The 19,077-nt window shown below is 42.0% G+C and overlaps 1 protein-coding gene across 1 annotated transcript in view; it reads left to right on the forward strand.

The window, feature by feature from the left end:
* The window catches only part of LOC132892041 (polypeptide N-acetylgalactosaminyltransferase 5), a 52,912-nt gene that overhangs the window by 27,886 nt on the left and 5,949 nt on the right, over positions 1–19,077 (forward strand). Inside the window, exons 7-9 of the mRNA XM_060930362.1 lie at positions 10,607–10,936; positions 13,251–13,331; positions 17,054–17,203. Coding sequence (XP_060786345.1) covers positions 10,607–10,936; positions 13,251–13,331; positions 17,054–17,203 — 561 coding nt within the window. The remainder of the gene's footprint in view (positions 1–10,606; positions 10,937–13,250; positions 13,332–17,053; positions 17,204–19,077) is intronic.

Genomic DNA, 19,077 nt, shown 5'->3' on the forward strand with positions numbered 1-19,077 from the left:
TGCTATAGACCCTTTTCAGTCACGTGACCTTCGTAAACGCGACCACCATTTTGGACATATAGTGGACTTCGGCTCGAATCAGTTTGAATGCGAGGAAGGCGACAAACGAAAAACATAAAAGAAAAAGGAGCGAGATGCAGAAAACACCTTCACTATCCAGCGACGTAGGGCATTTACAGGGCGAGCAGAGGGAGAGGTATTTGCAAAAATTGAGGTTAGCAGACTTAGAGAATGACGTTTACCTGCTTCCACCAGGATTGTTCACTGACGTACGCTCCGGCTTGCTCCCCCTCAAATTAAGCAGCGCGCTCCGGCTTCCGGAGCGCGCTGCTTAATTTGAGGGGGAGCAAGCCGGAGCACACTCCGGAACCTCGGCCGGAGCACTCCGGGAGCAAGCCGGAGTGCACTGCTTAATTTGAGGGAGAGCAAGCCGGAGCACACTCCGGAACCTCGGCCGGAGCACTCCGGGAGCAAGCCGGAGTGCGCTGCTTAATTTGAGGGGGAGCAAGCCGGAGCGCGCTCCGGAACCTCGGCCGGAGCACTCCGGGAGCAAGCCGGAGTGCACTGCTTAATTTGAGGGGGAGCAAGCCGGAGCACACTCCGGAACCTCGGCCGGAGCACTCCGGGAGCAAGCCGGAGTGCACTGCTTAATTTGAGGGGGAGCAAGCCGGAGCACACTCCGGAACCTCGGCCAGAGCACTCCGGGAGCAAGCCGGAGCGCGCTCCGGAACCTCGGACGTTGGCTCCGGCAGCTATTTACACTGGATCCGGTGTAAATAGCTGCCGGATCATAATTACAGTAAACTAGTAAATACAGTAAAGGAAAAACTTGAGACTGAAAGGTTTTAACAGTCATCCAAATGACTGAACGTAAACATTGCTACAGTAACATACTAGTTACTATGTTGTTGACATTAGCTAGTCAACAATAGCTACTACAGAAGAACAAAGAGGTTACAATGGGTTATTTTAACCTATTTGGTTACACACTCGCCGCCACAGAATGTTAACAGCAATGTAATGCCTTTTCTGGCTAATTTTATTCGTCTTACCTCCAACAAAGTGGTCACTACACAAGCGTTGGTATGCCGAGGGCTGCCAATCTTTCCTGTTAATGGCCGCTATCCATCTTCTCTGTCGGGATCCGATAAAATGATAAACCTTGCCTTGTTTGTTGATGGTTACTACATCCAGGTGCACAACAATATAGTGGCATGATGGAAGTCTTGCTGAAAGTAAAAACTTTCTTTGCTGCCGTTCCTCAATGTTGGCTGTGGTAAACTACTGGTAGTACATGTCCAAAATGGCGGCCGCGTTTGTCGTGACGTCACGTGAAAAGGGTCCATACTAACCTGCTGAGGAGGGTACAGGATCTCCCATGACGGTCACGCCCAACTCTGGAACAAATTTACGAGAAAACCCCAAAGGTGAGCTTACAACTAATTGAACATCGTACAAGATTTGCTGGACACTGCTACCATGCGAAGGATGAATTAGTATCTGATCTCCTTCTATGGAAAGCGTCTACCAGCAGGAAGCTGACGTACCCAGACATAATAGCACGTGACATTGGTATAAGCAAGGAAGATCTTCCAACCTTCATGGCAGTTAGAGACTGTTGACGCAAAGTTTTACTTGGAGTCTCGGGGTTACAAATTCTCAAGTCGCTCACTAGCACAGAAGTTTTACATCTCCAATGTGTCTCTTTTCCAGTTTGACGATGTCCGTTGGTATGTTTTTTTCTCTTGTAAATATGTGTGAAGAATGTATAATGAAGTTTTGGTAGCCTTTCGGATGTTCAGCAGCATCATGCGCAGTAGGAAAGATTCGCATCAGCTCCGACGTGTGACGTGTTGTCTTGGCAACGTGCAATATCTTAGCAATATTGCACACTCATTCTCCATTGGGTAGAGTGGCTTAATACACGTAAGATAAGCGATATGCTGACAATATTGCATGCTATCGAACCAAATAAATGAAACTTGCTAGAAGGGAATAGAACACATGTTTTAATTCCAATGAAAAAGTGTCCTGTATAGATAATAATTTCTGATATTCACTTTGCTTTCAGCGAACGATTGTTAAATAAGAGCATGTCCCATTAAGTTATATTCCTTACACAGAGCTGTTGAATTTTGAAATCTGTTTCATCAGAGTGTTTATTAATTTCCTGTTAGCTCTGATAGTAGTGTCCGCGACAAGGCCAGTCACAAATTTACATCCTTGCACTCATTCAAGTCTGTTATTTTTATATAATAGGCTAACTTACAGACTTATGTGACAGACTCTTCACATAATGGAGTAAGAGCCATGCTGCTTTTTTTTTTTTTTTGTCTTTTTAACTGTAAGAATGGCTGTTTTAAAGCTGCCATAATGTAAGGGAGAGCAGGAGCTAACTTGTTTAACAGGCATTCGACAACATTAAGCATGACTTTATAAATGGATAAAGCGTCTGGTGTGTCTTTTGTTTCGCAAATATTAAAAAAAATAGTAAATACAAGTGTCACCAGGCAAAACAAACCTCGCCCGGTAGCACTTATGATGAATATGAAGGAAGATATTGAAAAATAAAAATAGGTACCCTATGGGTACATGTGGCTACTGCTTATAAATAAAATTGTTTTCTGAGCCCATGTCCATACAGTAAATATAGCGTATATATTTACTCTATGAGGCAGTAGCCACAAAAATGAAGCGTAATCCAAAAATTAACCAAGTGTCTGTACTTTATATTATTCTACTCTTGCCTCTTACAGTTTTTGAAACTGAAACCTCCGAACTGAGGCTGACATCCATACGCTGTTGCCATGACCCAAACTCTTATTTCCCAGAAATGGCCCGGCGCTAGAGCTCAGTGGAACGCGCTTATCCCTCTGTAATAAGCATAAACATGTCTGAAAGCGATTTCTTTATGCCGCTTTTCCACTACAAACGCGGCTGAGTCGGGCTGAGCCGTGCCGTGCTGAGTTGGGCTGAGTCGAGCTGAGCGGGGCTGTTGGAGTTGAATTTCGACTACAACCGCGCTGAACCGTGCTGGCTGGAAGTGGGTGGACACATTGGGTGGAGTTAGCGAAAGTGGGTGGACGTCACGTGATGTCGTTAAGCAGTGCAAACAGTGACATCAGTGAGCTTTTAAGCGGTAGTCTCACGACCCGAATAGTAAACAATAAACATGGAGTCATTAGTGTTGCTGGTCTTGGTGCTGTGGCTTGTTGTCACCGACAACGCGGACAGATACTGGCAAGAGCGTATAGATGAGGCGAGGCGCATAAGGCTTCAGAAATTCTTGTAATTCGTAATTATTATTCTTCCGGGTTTACGGTGTTTACAGATCCCAGCGTGCTCGCGGGGCGTGTGTGGGCATGTGAGGACACTCCTCCTCACCAATCAGTGCACAGGGGAGTGTCTGCTCACACCCCCAGCCTCACTCGGCTCGCTTTGGCTCGCTTCAGCCCCACTCCAAAACGGTGCGAGTTTTAGGGGCTAAGCAGGGCTGAAGCGAGCCGAGTCGTGCTGTTCTTTGGTAGTCGAAACGCGAGCCGTGTCGGGCTGAAGTGAGCTGAAGCGAGCTGAAGTGAGCTGAAAAAGGGTAGTGGAAAAGGGCCATTAGTCTAGTCCATTTATTTTGAATGGTGAACCAAATTGTATACACTCACCAGCCATTTTAATCGGAACACGTGTACGCGTGCCCAGTGCACGACTGTTACACTCTTATGTTCTTACAGCACGATGATGTAATGGCTAGCGCCTCTATATGAGGCAGTAGACACAACAAAAACAATTTTGACCTTTTTGGTGACCTTGACCGGATGACCCTCAAAATGTTGGAGGTTCTATTGGAGACCAATGACCATCTATCTTGAAAATTTCATGAAGATTGATCCAGCCGTTTTCCCGTAATATCGTTAACAAAAAAAAAAAGAAACCCGGCCGAAAACAATACCTTGCCCCCGGTGGACTCCGTCCCGGGCGAGATAATAAATAGAATTGCTGTTGTCAAATTCTCAAAGTTTTTGTGCATTTAGAGTATCTTCAGATCAGCTTTTTCACCAACAAACGTGCCACTTCAGAAAGTCTGCACTAGCTCAGTCTGAAGGTTCAATAGCTTATGTATGGAGCATGGTGCGAGAGAGAGGGGAGCAGGACTATGTTTGGCTGAGTGTTATCACCTCTTACCTTGGTGCGTTCTCTGATGGAGACGCATTATACCAAAACACAAGGAATAAGACAGCCCTAGGTATACATCTGTCATGAAGAATGTGAATTATATTCAGAGGTGGACAGTAACGAAGTACATTTACTTGAGTGCTGTACTTGGGTACACTTTATAGTCATGAAAGTGTTCTGGATCTTCCCGGATTTTTAGATTTTCATGAAAATTCCTCCGGATTTTTTCCGCTAATGACGAAATACCCGGAAATCCGGATATTTGACAAAACTCTTGAAAATCTCTGGTTTTCCGAATGGAGAAATTTATTTTTCGGATTTTTCGCGTTCCTAGACGCGGCGTAATACTTCGCATCGTCCTTGCATGGGCGTGGTCCTTAAATAGCCCAAACATAGTTCATTGATTAAAGACAGGTGTTCTTTGTTAACAGCACGTGTGCCGGAGCTCGTTAGGCGCGCCTTCAGGTGCACGTGCTAAGGCGCGCAGGACTGACACCGTTCTGCGCAAGCGCAACACAATCACACTAGAAAGTATGTTCAAGCTGCCAGTGTAGCTGCAGTCTTTCTAGTTGCGAATTACGAGTATTTCCTCTTGTGTTAATAATTCACCATGTCAAAACAAGCAAAACTTTCCTCCTTTCGACGTGAAGAGAGGTAAGCGATTTATTATATATTTTTTCCCCATCAAAGTTGCATTTTGTTAGTCTGGCTAACGCAACTTCAAAGCTCTGCGAGCATTTGGTCTGGCATAGATATTAAGCCCAACCGTTTCCCAAAGCGCGTGGTTGACCCACCTCCCTGAAATGCCTCAGTTTGCTACTGGTCGAAGCCAGAAAAGGCTGTGACGAAGCTTAAACCAATCACATCACTCTTTCCTCTGACGTATGTGACGCGACGGAAACTGCTTGAGTAACAGGAAGAAGATAAATACCTCCAGGGCTGCTCTTTGCTCCGTTTTCAATGAGAACTTCCCGTTGAATGCTTTCAATACAGCATCTACCGCTGTGTCAAAGGCTTGCCGCTGCTCCATGTTCGTAATGTTTCTAGTGAATGAAGCGCTGTAAACAATCTATGGCTTCCGGTCGCAGTTCTACTACGTCAGTGCCTTGAACACGCTTCTACCCAGGGCCGTTGGAGATGCTCAAAGTTGATTGGCTCCCGATTTTTCGGGAGCTTGGAAGAGCTGGAGATAGCTTGCCTTGCCAGACTAAGTTCGCAACAGCCCCCCGTGTTGCGTCACACTTAGGATGGGTGGGCCCAGGCTAGCATTTTGTGGTTTCGAAGCTAAGTTTTAGTGCCGTTTCTAGAACACAACATCAAGAAAACGTGGAAGAAACAGCAATAATGGAAGAGCCGGTTTCTGAGCTACCATGCGAACTTTGGTATTCATTGGTGTGTTTAAATTTACAGACAATACGAACTAATGTAAACAATTGGCTTCAACTCGCATAAATATCTCATCTCATCATCTGTAGCCGCTTTATCCTGTTCTACAGGGTCGCAGGCGAGCTAGAGCCTATCCCAGCTGATTACGGGCGAAAGGTGGGGTACACCCTGGACAAGTCGCCAGGTCATCACAGGGCTGACACATAGACACAGACAACCATTCACACTCACATTCACACCTACGCTCAATTTAGAGTCACCAGTTAACCTAACCTGCATGTCTTTGGACTGTGGGGGAAACCGGAGCACCCGGAGGAAACCCACGCGGACACGGGGAGAACATACAAACTCTGCACAGAAAGGCCCTCGCCGGCCACGGGGCTCGAACCCGGACCTTCTTGCTGTGAGGCAACAGCGCTAACCACTACACCACCGTGCCGCTCGCATAAATATGAATTGGAAATTTTTAGTTCACTTTAGCTTATGCAAACGCACAACTCTACTAAAAGATTGATAAACGAGGCTCAATGTCCCCAAAGTTGAAACCTGAAAGTTTTAGAAACTCTAACAGACCTTTACTTTTTAACAGTACTGTTTTGGGATTTTGCTGAGTTTACCTTCATCTGTCTGATTTTTTTTCAAAGTAATGAACTGTGTAGACAGGAAAATCACCGCGGTTTCTAAATGCACTCCTGAAAATTACTCATTAACTAAGGGAATTAAATTTGATATTTTTGACATGTTAATCATTAATGTACATGAAAGAAAAAGGCTTAAAAGTTATAACTTGTTGTAGTGAAAAATAAGTACTAAAATGCACTAGAGTGCAGGGTTTTGCGTGTTGTTATGAAAATATTTTCGGAGGACGTTTGCGCCCCCCCCCCCCCCCCCCCCCATATCTTAGTTTGACTTTCAAAAGTTCAGGGTTTTTTTTTCTTTGCTCCACTTTCATCTCTAACTTTGAGTATCTGTACTTTAAGGTTTTTTTTTTTTTAAACTTATGACTAACTTCATGATATTTGAAAGACAAATATCATACTTTTCACTCCACAACATTTCTCTCAAGGTCCTCATTACTCGTTACTCTGAAGCAGCTTTGAAAGTGGATGTTTTTTTTTTCTTTCTTTTCCCTTCTAAAACGTGGTTGAGATAGCCTGTCAGTAATCACTAGGGTCACGTCACATCCATAGACCGTATAAAATCAAGTTCAGTGATTTTCTCAGCAGCATTATTTAAACACAATCAGTTGATGGCAGAATGGAAGGAGGTGGTTCTTCGGGAGAATGCACGCACCCCTGGCCCATGAACTCATGTTTCAGTTTGCTGTTCAGATTAAAGATTCATTTCGTTTGAAATGTTTGCTTTGTTCGCCTAAAACGAACCACATCACAGCTTAGCAAAACTTGCCGTCCAACCTGCGGAAGCATATTGAGGTATATAAACGTTTTATTCCAAGAGAAAGCTTGCAGTGAAGTTGTCTGTGCTTTTAGAGCTAGCGATAACGTTGCAATAGCTATGCAGTCTGATTAGTCAAATGACTTTCTATGGATTTGCCTGCCAAGTTGCCGTAGCCTTGTCCACGGCTTACGTTAACACGTAGCTAGTTAACTTGAACACTTATGGCCCTTTTCCACTACCCTTTTTCAGCTCACTTCAGCTCGCTTCAGCTCACTTCAGCCCGACACGGCTCGCGTTTCGACTACCAAAAACCAGCACGACTCAGCTCGTTTCAGCCCTGCTTAGCCCCTAAAACTCTCACCGTTTTGGAGTGGGGCTGAAGCGAGCCAAGCCGTGCCGAGTGAGGTTGGGGGCGTGAGCAGACACTCCCCTGTGCACTGATTGGTGAGGAGGCGTGTCCTCACATGCCCACACACGCCCCGCGAGCGCGCTGGGATCTGTAAACACCGCAAACCCGGAAGGAGAATAATTACGAATTACGAGAATTTCTGAAGCCTTATGCGCCTCGCCTCATCTATACGCTCTTGCCAGTATCTGTTGGCGTTGTCGGTGACAACAAGCCACAGCACCAAGACCAGCAACACTAACGACTCCATGTCCTCCATGTTTATTGTTTACTATTCGGGTCGTGAGACTACCGCTTAAAAGCTCACTGAATCAGTGACTTAATACAGAGCATCGTGGACGAGTTCGCGGAGCGCAAGGCTCACCGTATGCCCTTCAAATAATGCGCGCAGTAGGCTATTGATGTTTTATTATGACCCATGTACAGTATGTCACCTGTTTTTTTTGTTTCTGAGTTACATGTTCGTTTGAAGGACTTAATGTACAAAATAACATAGTTGCACCCCGTAGTGTTGAAATTGGTAAACACAGTGCATTCAGTGAGGTTTGCACCGCCCTCCTTTTATTTCTGACTCTTCCTGTCACCGTTGCAACCTCTGAGCGCTCATTCGTATGCCCTTCAGATAATGTGCGCAGTATAGGCTATTGATGTTTTATTATGAGCCATGTACAGTATCCTAATGTTTTTTGTTTCTGAGTTACATGTTCGTTTGAAGGACTTGATGTACTAAATAACATAGTTGCACCCGGTAGTGTTGAAATTGGTAAACACCGCAGTTGCGGACATTTTGTAGCCTAAAATGATGTTATGATAAGCTTTAATAAAGGGCCCGGTCATTTGCCCCGCCCCCGGCCCGGCTCTGACTTGTTCCGCCACTGTCACTGATGTCACTGTTTGCGCTGCTTAACGACATCACCTGACGTCCACCCACTTTCGCTAACTCCACCCAATGTGTCCACCCACTTCCAGCCAGCACGGTTCAGCGCGGTTGTAGTCGAAATGCAACTCCAACAGCCCCGCTCAGCCCGACTCAGCTCGACTCGGCACGGCACGGCTCAGCCGCGTTTGTAGTGGAAAAGCGGCATTAGTTAGTATGTAAAAACGGAGTGATGCAAACATGAATAACGTCAACTTATCCAAAGTTCTTTCAGAAATATGTTTTAGCATAATCTTGCCAAATAAACAATATAGAAATCTTTCTTTTCTAGTAGCATTAGCTACCCAATATGATTTCATGTTTTGAAAAAAGTTTGCTAGCATGTCAGGTGGAACTTCAGCTCTACAGGTTCTACAACCCCAATTCCAAAAAAGTTGGCATGTTGTGTAAACTGTAAAGAAAAACAGAATGCAATAATTTACAAATCATGGAAACCCTATATTTCATTGAAAAATAGTAAAAAGATAACATGGCAAATGTTGAAGCTGAGAAATTTTATTGTTTTTTGAAAAATATATGCTCATTTTGAATTTGATGTCAGCAACATGCTTTAAAAAAGTTGGGATAGGGGCATGTTTACCACTGTGTTTCATCACCTCTACTTTTAACAACGCTCTGTAAACGTTTGGGAACTGAGGAGACCAATTGCTGTAGTTTTGAAAGAGAAATGTTGTCCCATTCTTGCCTGATATACAATTTCAGTTGCTCAACAGTTCAGGGTCTCCTTTGTTGTATTTTGCACTTCATAATGTGCCAAATGTTTTAAATGGGAGACAGGTCTGGATTGCAGGCAGGCCATTTTAGCACCCTGACTCTTTTACTATGGAGCCATGCGGTTTTAATATGTGCAGAAAGCAGTTTGGCATTGTCTTGCTGAAAAGAAGGAAGGCCTTCCCTGAAAAACACATTCTCTGGATGGCAGCATATTATTCTGAAACGTGTATATATCATTCAGCATTAATGATGCCTTCCCAGATGTACAAGCTACCCATGGCATGTGCACTAATGCACCCTCATACCATCACAGATGCTGGCTTTTGAACTTTACACTGATGATAAGCCGGATGGTCCCTCTCCTCTTTAGCCTGGAGGACGTGGTGTCCATGATTTCTAAATAGAATTTCTACTTTTGATTCATCAGACCTAGGGACAATTTTCCACTTTGCCTCAGTCCATCATAAAAGAGCTCAGGTCAAGAGAAGGTGGCAGTATTTCTGGATATTGTTTATATCTGGTTTTTAACTTGCATTTGTGGATGCAGTAATAAACTGTATCCACAGATGGTTTCCTCAAGCACTCCTGACCCCATGCAGTGATTTCCAATGCAGACATGTGTCTGCTTTTAATGCAGTGTCTCCTGAGGGCCTGAAGATCACAGGCATCCAATGTCAGTTTTCAGCCTTGTCTCTTGTCTACAGAGATTTCTCCAGATTCTCTGAATCTTTTCATGATATTATGTACCATAGATGATGTGATCCCCAAATTCTTTGCAATTTTACACTGAGGAATGTTATTCTTAAATTGTTGCACTGTCTGCCCATGCAGCTTTTCACTGAGTGGTGAACCCATCCCCATCTTTACTTCTGAGAGATTCAGCCTCTCTGGGATGTTCTTCCCCAATCATGTTACTGACCTGCTGCCAATTAACCAAATTATTATTATTTTTTATCATTACACAACTTTTTCAGTCTTTTGTTGCCCCTGTCCCAACTTTTTTGAAATGTGTTGCTGACATCAATGTCAAAATGAGCATATATTTTCAAAAAACAATGAAATTTCTCAGTTTCAACATTTGACATGTTGTCTTTGTACTAGTTTCAATGAAATATAGGGTTTCCATGATTTGTAAATCATATTCGGTATTTATGTTTTACACAGCGTCCCAATGTTTTTGGAATTGGGGTTGTACAAGCTAGTCAGTAAATCCAGTAGGTTGTTTCAGAGGCATTAGCTTTTGTAAGCGTTGTGTCAATAATTCAACAATGCGTTGACACAAAATGTACTTTTAATACTTAAGTATTTCTAAAAGTAAGTACTTAAGTAAAAATTTGACTGGACAACTTTCACTTGTATCAGAGTAACATTTGACCAGTGGGATCTGTACTTTGATTTAAGTCATGAAGTTGGGTACTTTGTCCACCTCTTACATGAAAGAACATAAACATTGAGCAAATGAGCCTAGATCCAGGGCAGATATTCCTTCACTTTGAAAGCATACATTGATGTTGAACATTAGCTTTTAAAAAAAAAACTTCCTGCTTTTATATTTTTCTTTATGCAACTGAACCGCATCACTGATGTCTTATCTTCAGATCTGGATGTGTGGTGGTGAAATTGAGATCATCCCGTGCTCTCGTGTGGGTCATATCTTCCGTGCTGAGAACCCCTATGGCTTCCCCAAAGATCGTCAGAAGACAGTGGAGAGAAACTTGGCTCGTGTAGCTGAAGTGTGGCTGGACGAGTATAAAGAGATTTTCTTCGGTCATGGTTATCTGCACCTGCTGGATAAGAATGGGCTAGACATCGGGAACCTTACAGCACAGATCCAGCTGCGTAAGAAGCTCCAGTGTAAGAGTTTTAAGTGGTACTTGGAGAATGTCTACCCCGACCTGGAGGCTCCACTGGCTAAAGCTGAAGGCCTTGTAAGTATAGCGATGTCATAAGGGCGGTAGGTATAGTGTATTTCAGCAGGAAACACAGGAAGGAAATTTTTTTTTTTCCAAAAGCTGAATGATGTACAAAATTTCACTAAGTTTATTATTTAATGTTGTCCTTTTTAAGATTTTGTAGGTGAAATAAATAATTTTATTTTTAATATTGTCATTACGCACATTAGGGTAATAGGACTATAGAATATCAATATTGTGTTAAATGATGTCACAATACACATTTCTGAGGTACTGGGAACTATACGATATTTTAAAAAAATATATAAAAATAACAATTAGACAAGAAGCAATCAGTTTTATTGTTAACCTCTTAAGGCCCAAGCTGTTTTTTTACATGCATTTTTTTTATTTCTCTTTGCTATTTGGGCTTATTAGAACCTGATTAGAATAAAAACTAAGCATCATCTTTTGATAAGATGTACTTTTAGAGAAAAAGTATGTCCACATATGTGGATTCTTGTTCCGAATTTCCATAAAGTGCTGTCCACGCATGTGACCGCTAAGCCCTAGGAGGTTAAGTGTGTTTAAATTAAACAATTTAAAATGTAACAAATATGTAATTTAAAATTTAACAATTAAAATTTTCTTTAAAATGTGATTATTTTTATACATTTTTCTCCCTTTTTTAAGTATTAAATATTTAATTTTTGTCGAGATTAAATAACAGTATCCTTGAGTTTTTACAGGGATTTTTTTTTTTACGGTTTATCAAATGTCATGTATTTTAGAAATACTGTCCAACATATCATAGAAAATATCATGTGTGATATTTAAATAATACTGGCTGTTGTTGAGTGGTATATCAGATATATTTCATTCAGCTAGCATGATGCTGAACGAGTCGAAGACGAGTAGCTGAATGGAATGTATCTGATGTACCATGAAAAAAAGCCGTTATTATACACATTCTGTGGAACAGTTATAGATTTTACAAAAAGTTACGAACAGGGGTGTAACTTAGCAATATTGAATGCTGATTCTGATCGAATGTAATTCAATGTTCTGTCAATCCAATGTACTGTACAAAGGCAAAGTTCTAACAATGAAAATGGTCCAAGTCCAAAAAGCCTGAACAACAACCCAACTTGTATACAAGCGATATCCAGGTTGACGGTTCAAGTTCAAAGTTACTTTTGGTCGTAGTTAATTGTTCCATTGCAGTTGTTCAAAACAAAGGCTTTGCTGAGTGAAGTCCATGAGTGAAGTCCTCTTGTAAAAGTCTCCATCACTTTTCCTCACCTCCAAGTAGAACGTTGACAATGTTTCCGCTATTGGTCTCTTTTCCAGTTTTTCGATGTCCGTTGGTATGTTTTTCTCTTGTAAATGTGTGTGAAGAATATCCAGTGAAGTTTTGGTAGCCTTTCTGGTGTTCAGCACATCTGTCTCTTTCAAAATTCTCCAAATCTTCCGCTTTTAATGAAGCAAACCTCATGGCCATATTTGTGTACAAACTGTCATAGTTGCTTGCTAGCGCTGAAGTTTTACATCTCTGATGTATCTCTCTTCCAGTTTTTCAATGTCTGTTGGTCTGTTTTTCTCTTGTAAATATGCGTGAAGAATATCTGATGAAGTTTTGGTAGCCTTTCAGGTGTTCGGTGCGTCTTTAGTTTCAGTTTTCAGTTTATTTATTTAGTGCTTAAACTTAGCACTGGATTAGCCTCGTCTTCTCTCTTTCCTGGCCGACAGAGAAATGATTGTGTGCATGCGCAGCAGAAAAGTTTTGTCATTGGATCTTCGCATGAGCTCTGCCATGTGAAGTTGTGTTGTCTTGACAATGTGCAATATAATAACAACATTGCACGCTCATTCTCCATCGGGGAGAGTGGTGTAATACACGGAGGATAAGCGATATGATAACAATATTGCATGCCATTAGTAAACCCACTATAAGGGAATGGAGTACGTGTTTTTATTCCATGGAAAAAGTGGCCTGTATGTACAATAATTTGTCATATTGCCCACCCCTGGTGCACATATTTTCTATTGTTGGTTGTTCCTGAAAATGCTGAGCAATCCTCTGTAATGTCGTCCACATGCTAATTAGGTTTTGTTTTCCTCAGTTAGATAGCGTGGCTACTGTTAAACTTTGACAAGGGTGCTCTGTCTGCAGGTCTTCTCGTCCCCTCATGTTGTGATTGAAGCCTTTGTTTTCGAGAGTCAGGGCCAAAGCAACAAAATCACTTTGTTTTGAAACAACAGTGCGTCCCTATCTCTCGCTCTCTCTTCTCTTGTGTATTTTCATGGTGACCTTTTAACCCTGTTTTTATTCTTTTGTTTTTCTTTTTAGGTTTTTAACATCGGCACTAGGAAGTGTCTGGTGCAAGAAAACGGCTCTTTATCTTTTGGGATCTGTGATCTTAGCAAACAGGTAATGTGGACCTGTATTATGTTATGTTGTGATGTTTGTGTTTACTTTTGTAATGCAAGTCCAAAAAAGTTGGGACACTGTGTAAAACATCAATAAAAACAGAATGTGAAGATTTGTAAATCATGGAAACCCTACATTTCATTGAAAATAGTACAAAGACAACATATCAACTGCTGAAACTGAGAAAAGTTGGTACAGGGGTAATAAAAGACTGAAAAAGTTGTGTAATGCTAAAAAAAATTACTTTGGTTAATTGGCAACAGACCGGCTAGTGGCCTAGTGGTAGCTTGTCTGCCTCTTGATCGGGAGATCGTGAGTTCTATTCACGGTCAGGTCATACCAAAGACCATCATAAAAATGGCACCTACTACCATCTGGCAAGGCATGCTGCAATACAGATGCGAGTGGGGAGTTAAACTCTCATGGTTACCAGAGGACTAGCCCCCCACCCACTGTAACCCTAGCTATGTAATAGGCGAGAGGCCGAGGGCTGCGGAAATGGAGATCGGCGCAGGAAGGACTTTAACTAACTTTAATTGGCAACAGGTCAGTAAGATGATATTGGGTATAAAAAGAGCATCCCAGAGAGGCGGAGTCTCTCAGAAGTAAAGATGGGGAGGGGTTCACCACTCTGTGAAAGACTGTGTGGGCAAACAATGCAACAATTTAAGAATAACGTTCCTCAATGTAAAACTGCAAATAATTTGTGGATCACATCATCTATGGTACATATCATCATTAAAAGATTCGGAGAATCTGGAGAAATCTCTGTATGCAAGAGACAAGGCTGAGAACTGACATTGGATGCCTGTGATCTTCAGGCCCTCAGGAGACACTGCATTAAAAGCAGACACGTGTCTATACTGGAAATCACTGTATGGGCTCAGGAACACTTCAGAAACCATCATCTGTGAAACAGTTCATTACTGCATCCACAAATGCAAGTTAAAACCAGATATAAACAATATCCAGAAACACCGCCACCTTCTCTGGGCCCGAGCTCTTTTACGATGGTCTGAGGCGAAGTGGAAAACTGTCCCGGGGTCTGACGAATCAAAAGTAGAAATCATGGACCCCACATCCTCCAGGCTAAAGAGGAGAGGGACCGTCCAGCTTGTTATCAGTGCACAGTTCAAAAGCCAGTATCTGTGATGGTATGAGGGGGCATTAGTGCACATGACATGGGTAGCTTGTACATCTGGGAAGGCATCATTAATGCTGAATGATATAAACACGTCTCAGAGCAGCATGCTGCCATCCAGACAAAATCTTTTTCAGGGAAGGCCTTCTTTTTTTCAGCAAGACAATGCCAAACCGCTTTCTGCACATATTAAAACTGCATGGCTCCATAGTAAGAGTCCGGGTGCTAAACTGGCCTGCCTGCAGTCCAGACCTGTCTCCTGTTTAAAACATTTGGCACATTATGAAGGGCAAAATATGACAAAGGAGACCCCGAACTGTTGAGCAACTGAAATTGTATATCAAGCAAGGATGGGACAACATTTCTCTTTCAGAACTACAGCAGTCTGTCTCCCCAGTTCTCAAATGTTTATGGAGTGTTGTTAAAAGTAGACATGATGCAACAGTGGTAAACATGGCCCTGTCCCAACTTTTTTGAAATGTGTTGCTGACATCAAATTCAAAATTAGCATCTGTTTCTCCTAAAACAGCAACATTGCTCAGTTTCAACATTTGATATGTTGTCTTTTTGTACTATTTTTAATGAAATAGAGGGTTCCTGTGATTTTGCAAATTATCGTATTCTGTATTTATTTACAGTTTACACAGTGTCCCAACTTTTTTGGAATTGGGGTTGCAAATAAATATATATATTAGTCAAAAAAAATCTGTAGGAGGAATGCAAATTAAAAAAAAAAACATAATAGGTCTCTGATTTCTTACCATGTTATGCCACACTGTCCACTGGAAAATTTGTAGATTTGTAGATGTTTATATTAATTGAAAAGAAGAATCGTTGGAAAGGAGTCAATCAGGAGATGTAGTAGCCATCTTTTGCATTTTATTTCAATTATATTAACGATATTAAACCCTCCTACTGCTAACAGACATTTCTCAGTGTCAAAACATTAACATACACTTGCATTATAGAAATCCCCCAGGCTATATATGAAGCTGTAAGCAGTGGCTGTTACAATTATCACCACATACATATTGGGACATTTCTTAAAATGGCTGACGTTCTACTAAAAATTCTGCTCGACACAAATTCTAGCATATATGCCAGGGGTCACCAAACTTTTTTCTCTGGGGGCCACATTGTCGTTCCTGACTGTGATGGGGGCCGGGGTCGGGTCAGCTATATCACATAGAATTGTTTGACCCAGACAAATATGACCACCAGCAGGCCTCATTGTGTAGTAGAGATTACTAGCCTGGCACGGCCATCCCCACTACTATATCAACACTTGATTCCTGGCACATATTTGTTTATCTTTACTAGTGGTTTGCAAAAGTAGTAATCGAGTCTTCACACTTTGTTTTAATTTGAAATACCACAGATATTCCATTTATTTATTTTCTAATAAAAATAATATCAAAGCTGTCAAGGTAAGAAACATCTGCCTAGTTGAGGTGATTGACACTGGCAAAGGTGAGTGGAAAATTATAAATTGTAGGTAAGCCTGTTGATATTATTAATAATATTAATAATAATTGTATGCAGCACTTAATAAAGGTCAAATAAATAGGCCTATAAAATAAATACATTTTAAAAAACAGTGAAATTATAATAATATGAGCAATAGATCAATAGATCACAGCAGTTGTGCTGTGTCATGCACGTCATTGCTCTCATCCATGGCCAAAGAAAAAACTCGAATTCTGACGCTCTCTCATTCAGCTGGTCATACACGTTGTCCCCCAAATCTTCGGTTCGCCTGGTCATAGTAGGTGCGGAGAGACTCACCGCATTGAGCGCATCCTTCTTGTCAGGACACACCTCCTCGGCCACAGCAAGCATGCATACTTTAACAAAGTCCCCATCAGTAAACGGCTTTCCATGGGTAGCTAGTAGGTGAGCTACCTTATAGCTAGCTCGGACAGCAGCCTGGTTGATCTGGGTTTGGTGAAGGAATACATTCTGTTGTGCAGCCAGTCCGCATTTCATCCTCCGAATCCTGTCTTCTCTTGTTTGCCCTCGCAAACTAGCATACTCTTTGTGGTGGGTTTCATAGTGACGACGCAGATTATATTCTTTGAAAACCGGCACACTTTCTTTACATGCAAGATAAACTGCACGGTCCTTACACTGAACGAAAAAATAATCGGTGGTCCACTGTTCTTTAAAAACTCTGCACTCTCTGTCAGCTTTTCGCTTACCGCTAGCCATTTTGCTGTCCTGAACACTGACAGTTCTCTGCGCGTGCGCTGCCTGTCACTGCTTGATCGCGAGCATATGACGAAAATTCGGAAAATATGAATAGTTCATTTTATAACTAAATATCAATTTTAATTGATAAAATCAACAAAATACAAGATGCAGACATGTTATTATTTGCCAAAAAAGCAATTTAAAAAAAATAGGCCATGACCACTTTTGGGGATTGCCTCATAGGGCCGGTTCAAGTGATGGGGGCAGAGGGGCTGGGGGGCCGGTCAAAGGGGGGTGGCGGGCCGGATCTGGCCCGCGGGCCATAGTTTGGTGACCCCTGATATATGCCAATATCATAAGACCCTAACCATTATTCTTCTCCATCTTTCAGAGCCAGCATTTCAACTACAGCTGGGTGAGAACACTCCGTCAGAACACTTTGTGCATATCTCCACAAGTCAACAAAAGAGGCGTGGCCTTGGAACCATGTGACAACACTAAGCCACACCTCCGCTGGCTGCACAAGTCCAATAAACTTCTGGTATGTCATTGCTGGAAAAACTAGATTCTTATCACCTACAGTTGTGGTCAGAAGTTCGCATACAGGGACATGAATGTCAACAGGTTTTTACTGAAATCAAAATTTACATACAGGGTCAAAAATATACAAATGGAACCCCTAATATTTTGTTAAATGTTACTTAGAAAGTTTCATCTTGACCAGGAGCTTTTGGTAGCCATCAACAAGCTTCTGGCAAAATTCTGGTTGGATATTTGACCACGCTTCTTGGCAGAATTGGTAGAGTTCAAATAAATTTGTGTGTTTCTTGGCACGGACCCGACTTTTAAGCACAATCCACATATTTTTGATCGGGTTGAGGTCAGGACTTGTTTTGAGCTTAATGTTATCCTGCTTTATCCGTTCCACAACCAGCTTTAATGTGTATGGATGACTTGCAGCCACGTGATCAAAATGTGCTATGTCATGAGCGTCCGCCATGATGGTGGATATACAAAGCAACTAGGACAGCAGCCGCTGAAAGCGTGTCTGTAAACAATGCTGAATTTTCTCAGTATTACCACGATTTGAACAGTCAAGCGAAGATTTGATACAAAGAGAAGATAGATATGTGTGGTTTTGACCCATATTATTGAAAAAGTCATATTTTTCTGAAGATAAGACGCTTCTACTGACCCAGATATCGCGTTCTATCTGGTTTGGCTGCCGAAGAATCAAGTCGGACCTTGGACGAAACATAGCCCATGTTCTGAGTGGGCGCTCAGTCTGGATTGTTTCCAGCATATAATTTTGCTGGCGTTCCTCGAAGCGAAATGGTAATACACGTGTTAAAATTATAACAACGACCGAGTGAACCACGACAAGAGAGAACGCTCATTTTATAGCAAAATTCTAGCAACACGAAATAAAATTCTTCCATGAGAGTATCGAGAAAGCTTTTGAATCTTACTTGAGATAAAATGATCACTGCAAACACGAGCTGTTTTGGTTTTAGCTTCTGTTAGATCAGCCCTGCCAATGATGTTCAGCCGTGCTCATCTCCTCTCCGTACTCAGCCTCGGAGTTTCCTTGCCCTCTTTCCGAATCATGGACAGAATTCTAAAAAATCGGAACGTGCCACGGTCATGAGTACCATTGTGACCACAACCATATACAGCACAAAGATATGGCATCGCTAAAAGAATGCTTAAAGCAGTGGAAAAACAGAGTTGTGCACACGTGACTGTTTTTGTACGGAATGTTGCTTGACCCTGCATTTGTATATCCACCAACATGGCTGATATCCGGGTTTCTATTTTGCTTTGACGTCACTTGCAAGTTGAGGATTTGGGGTCCTGTTGGAACACCTAATTGTGTCCAAGTTTCTAATGGTTTGAGGTTATGCTGAAGAATTCTGAGGTAGTCCTCCTCCTTCATCATTCCATCCACTGTTACCTCTTTTCCACTAACAGGAGACAGGTTCCATTCTGGTTTGTGCACCAAATTTTGAACCGTTCGGAGAATTTCATCCAAAAATGAATTGGTTTGGAGCCTGAAAAGTTGGTTCCCAGCTGGAACCAAAAGATAGCTGGTTTCTCCAGTGGGAAGGGAACCGTGATGACATCAGTAGGCGTGTCATTAGTTTGAAGAGTTTCTATGTCTTCTTATCATTAGTAGTTGGTCTATGCTTGGTTTTTTGGATGATCACAAATATCTGCAATAACAGAACAAAAGCTCGCAGGTATTCAATGCACTGTCTTGCTACTACTGTTTGCTTCCGTTGAGTATTTTGCAACACCCTCCATTGATGATGCATCCTCGATTACAATGATTCCACTCAAAACTGGTGGAAATGCAGGCTGGTTTGCTACCAGCTGGCACCAAAGTTCCAAGAATCCTGAACGAAAGTAGCCCAA

The sequence above is a fragment of the Neoarius graeffei genome, chromosome 9, assembly GCF_027579695.1.
Source record: "Neoarius graeffei isolate fNeoGra1 chromosome 9, fNeoGra1.pri, whole genome shotgun sequence".
NCBI lineage: Eukaryota > Metazoa > Chordata > Actinopteri > Siluriformes > Ariidae > Neoarius > Neoarius graeffei.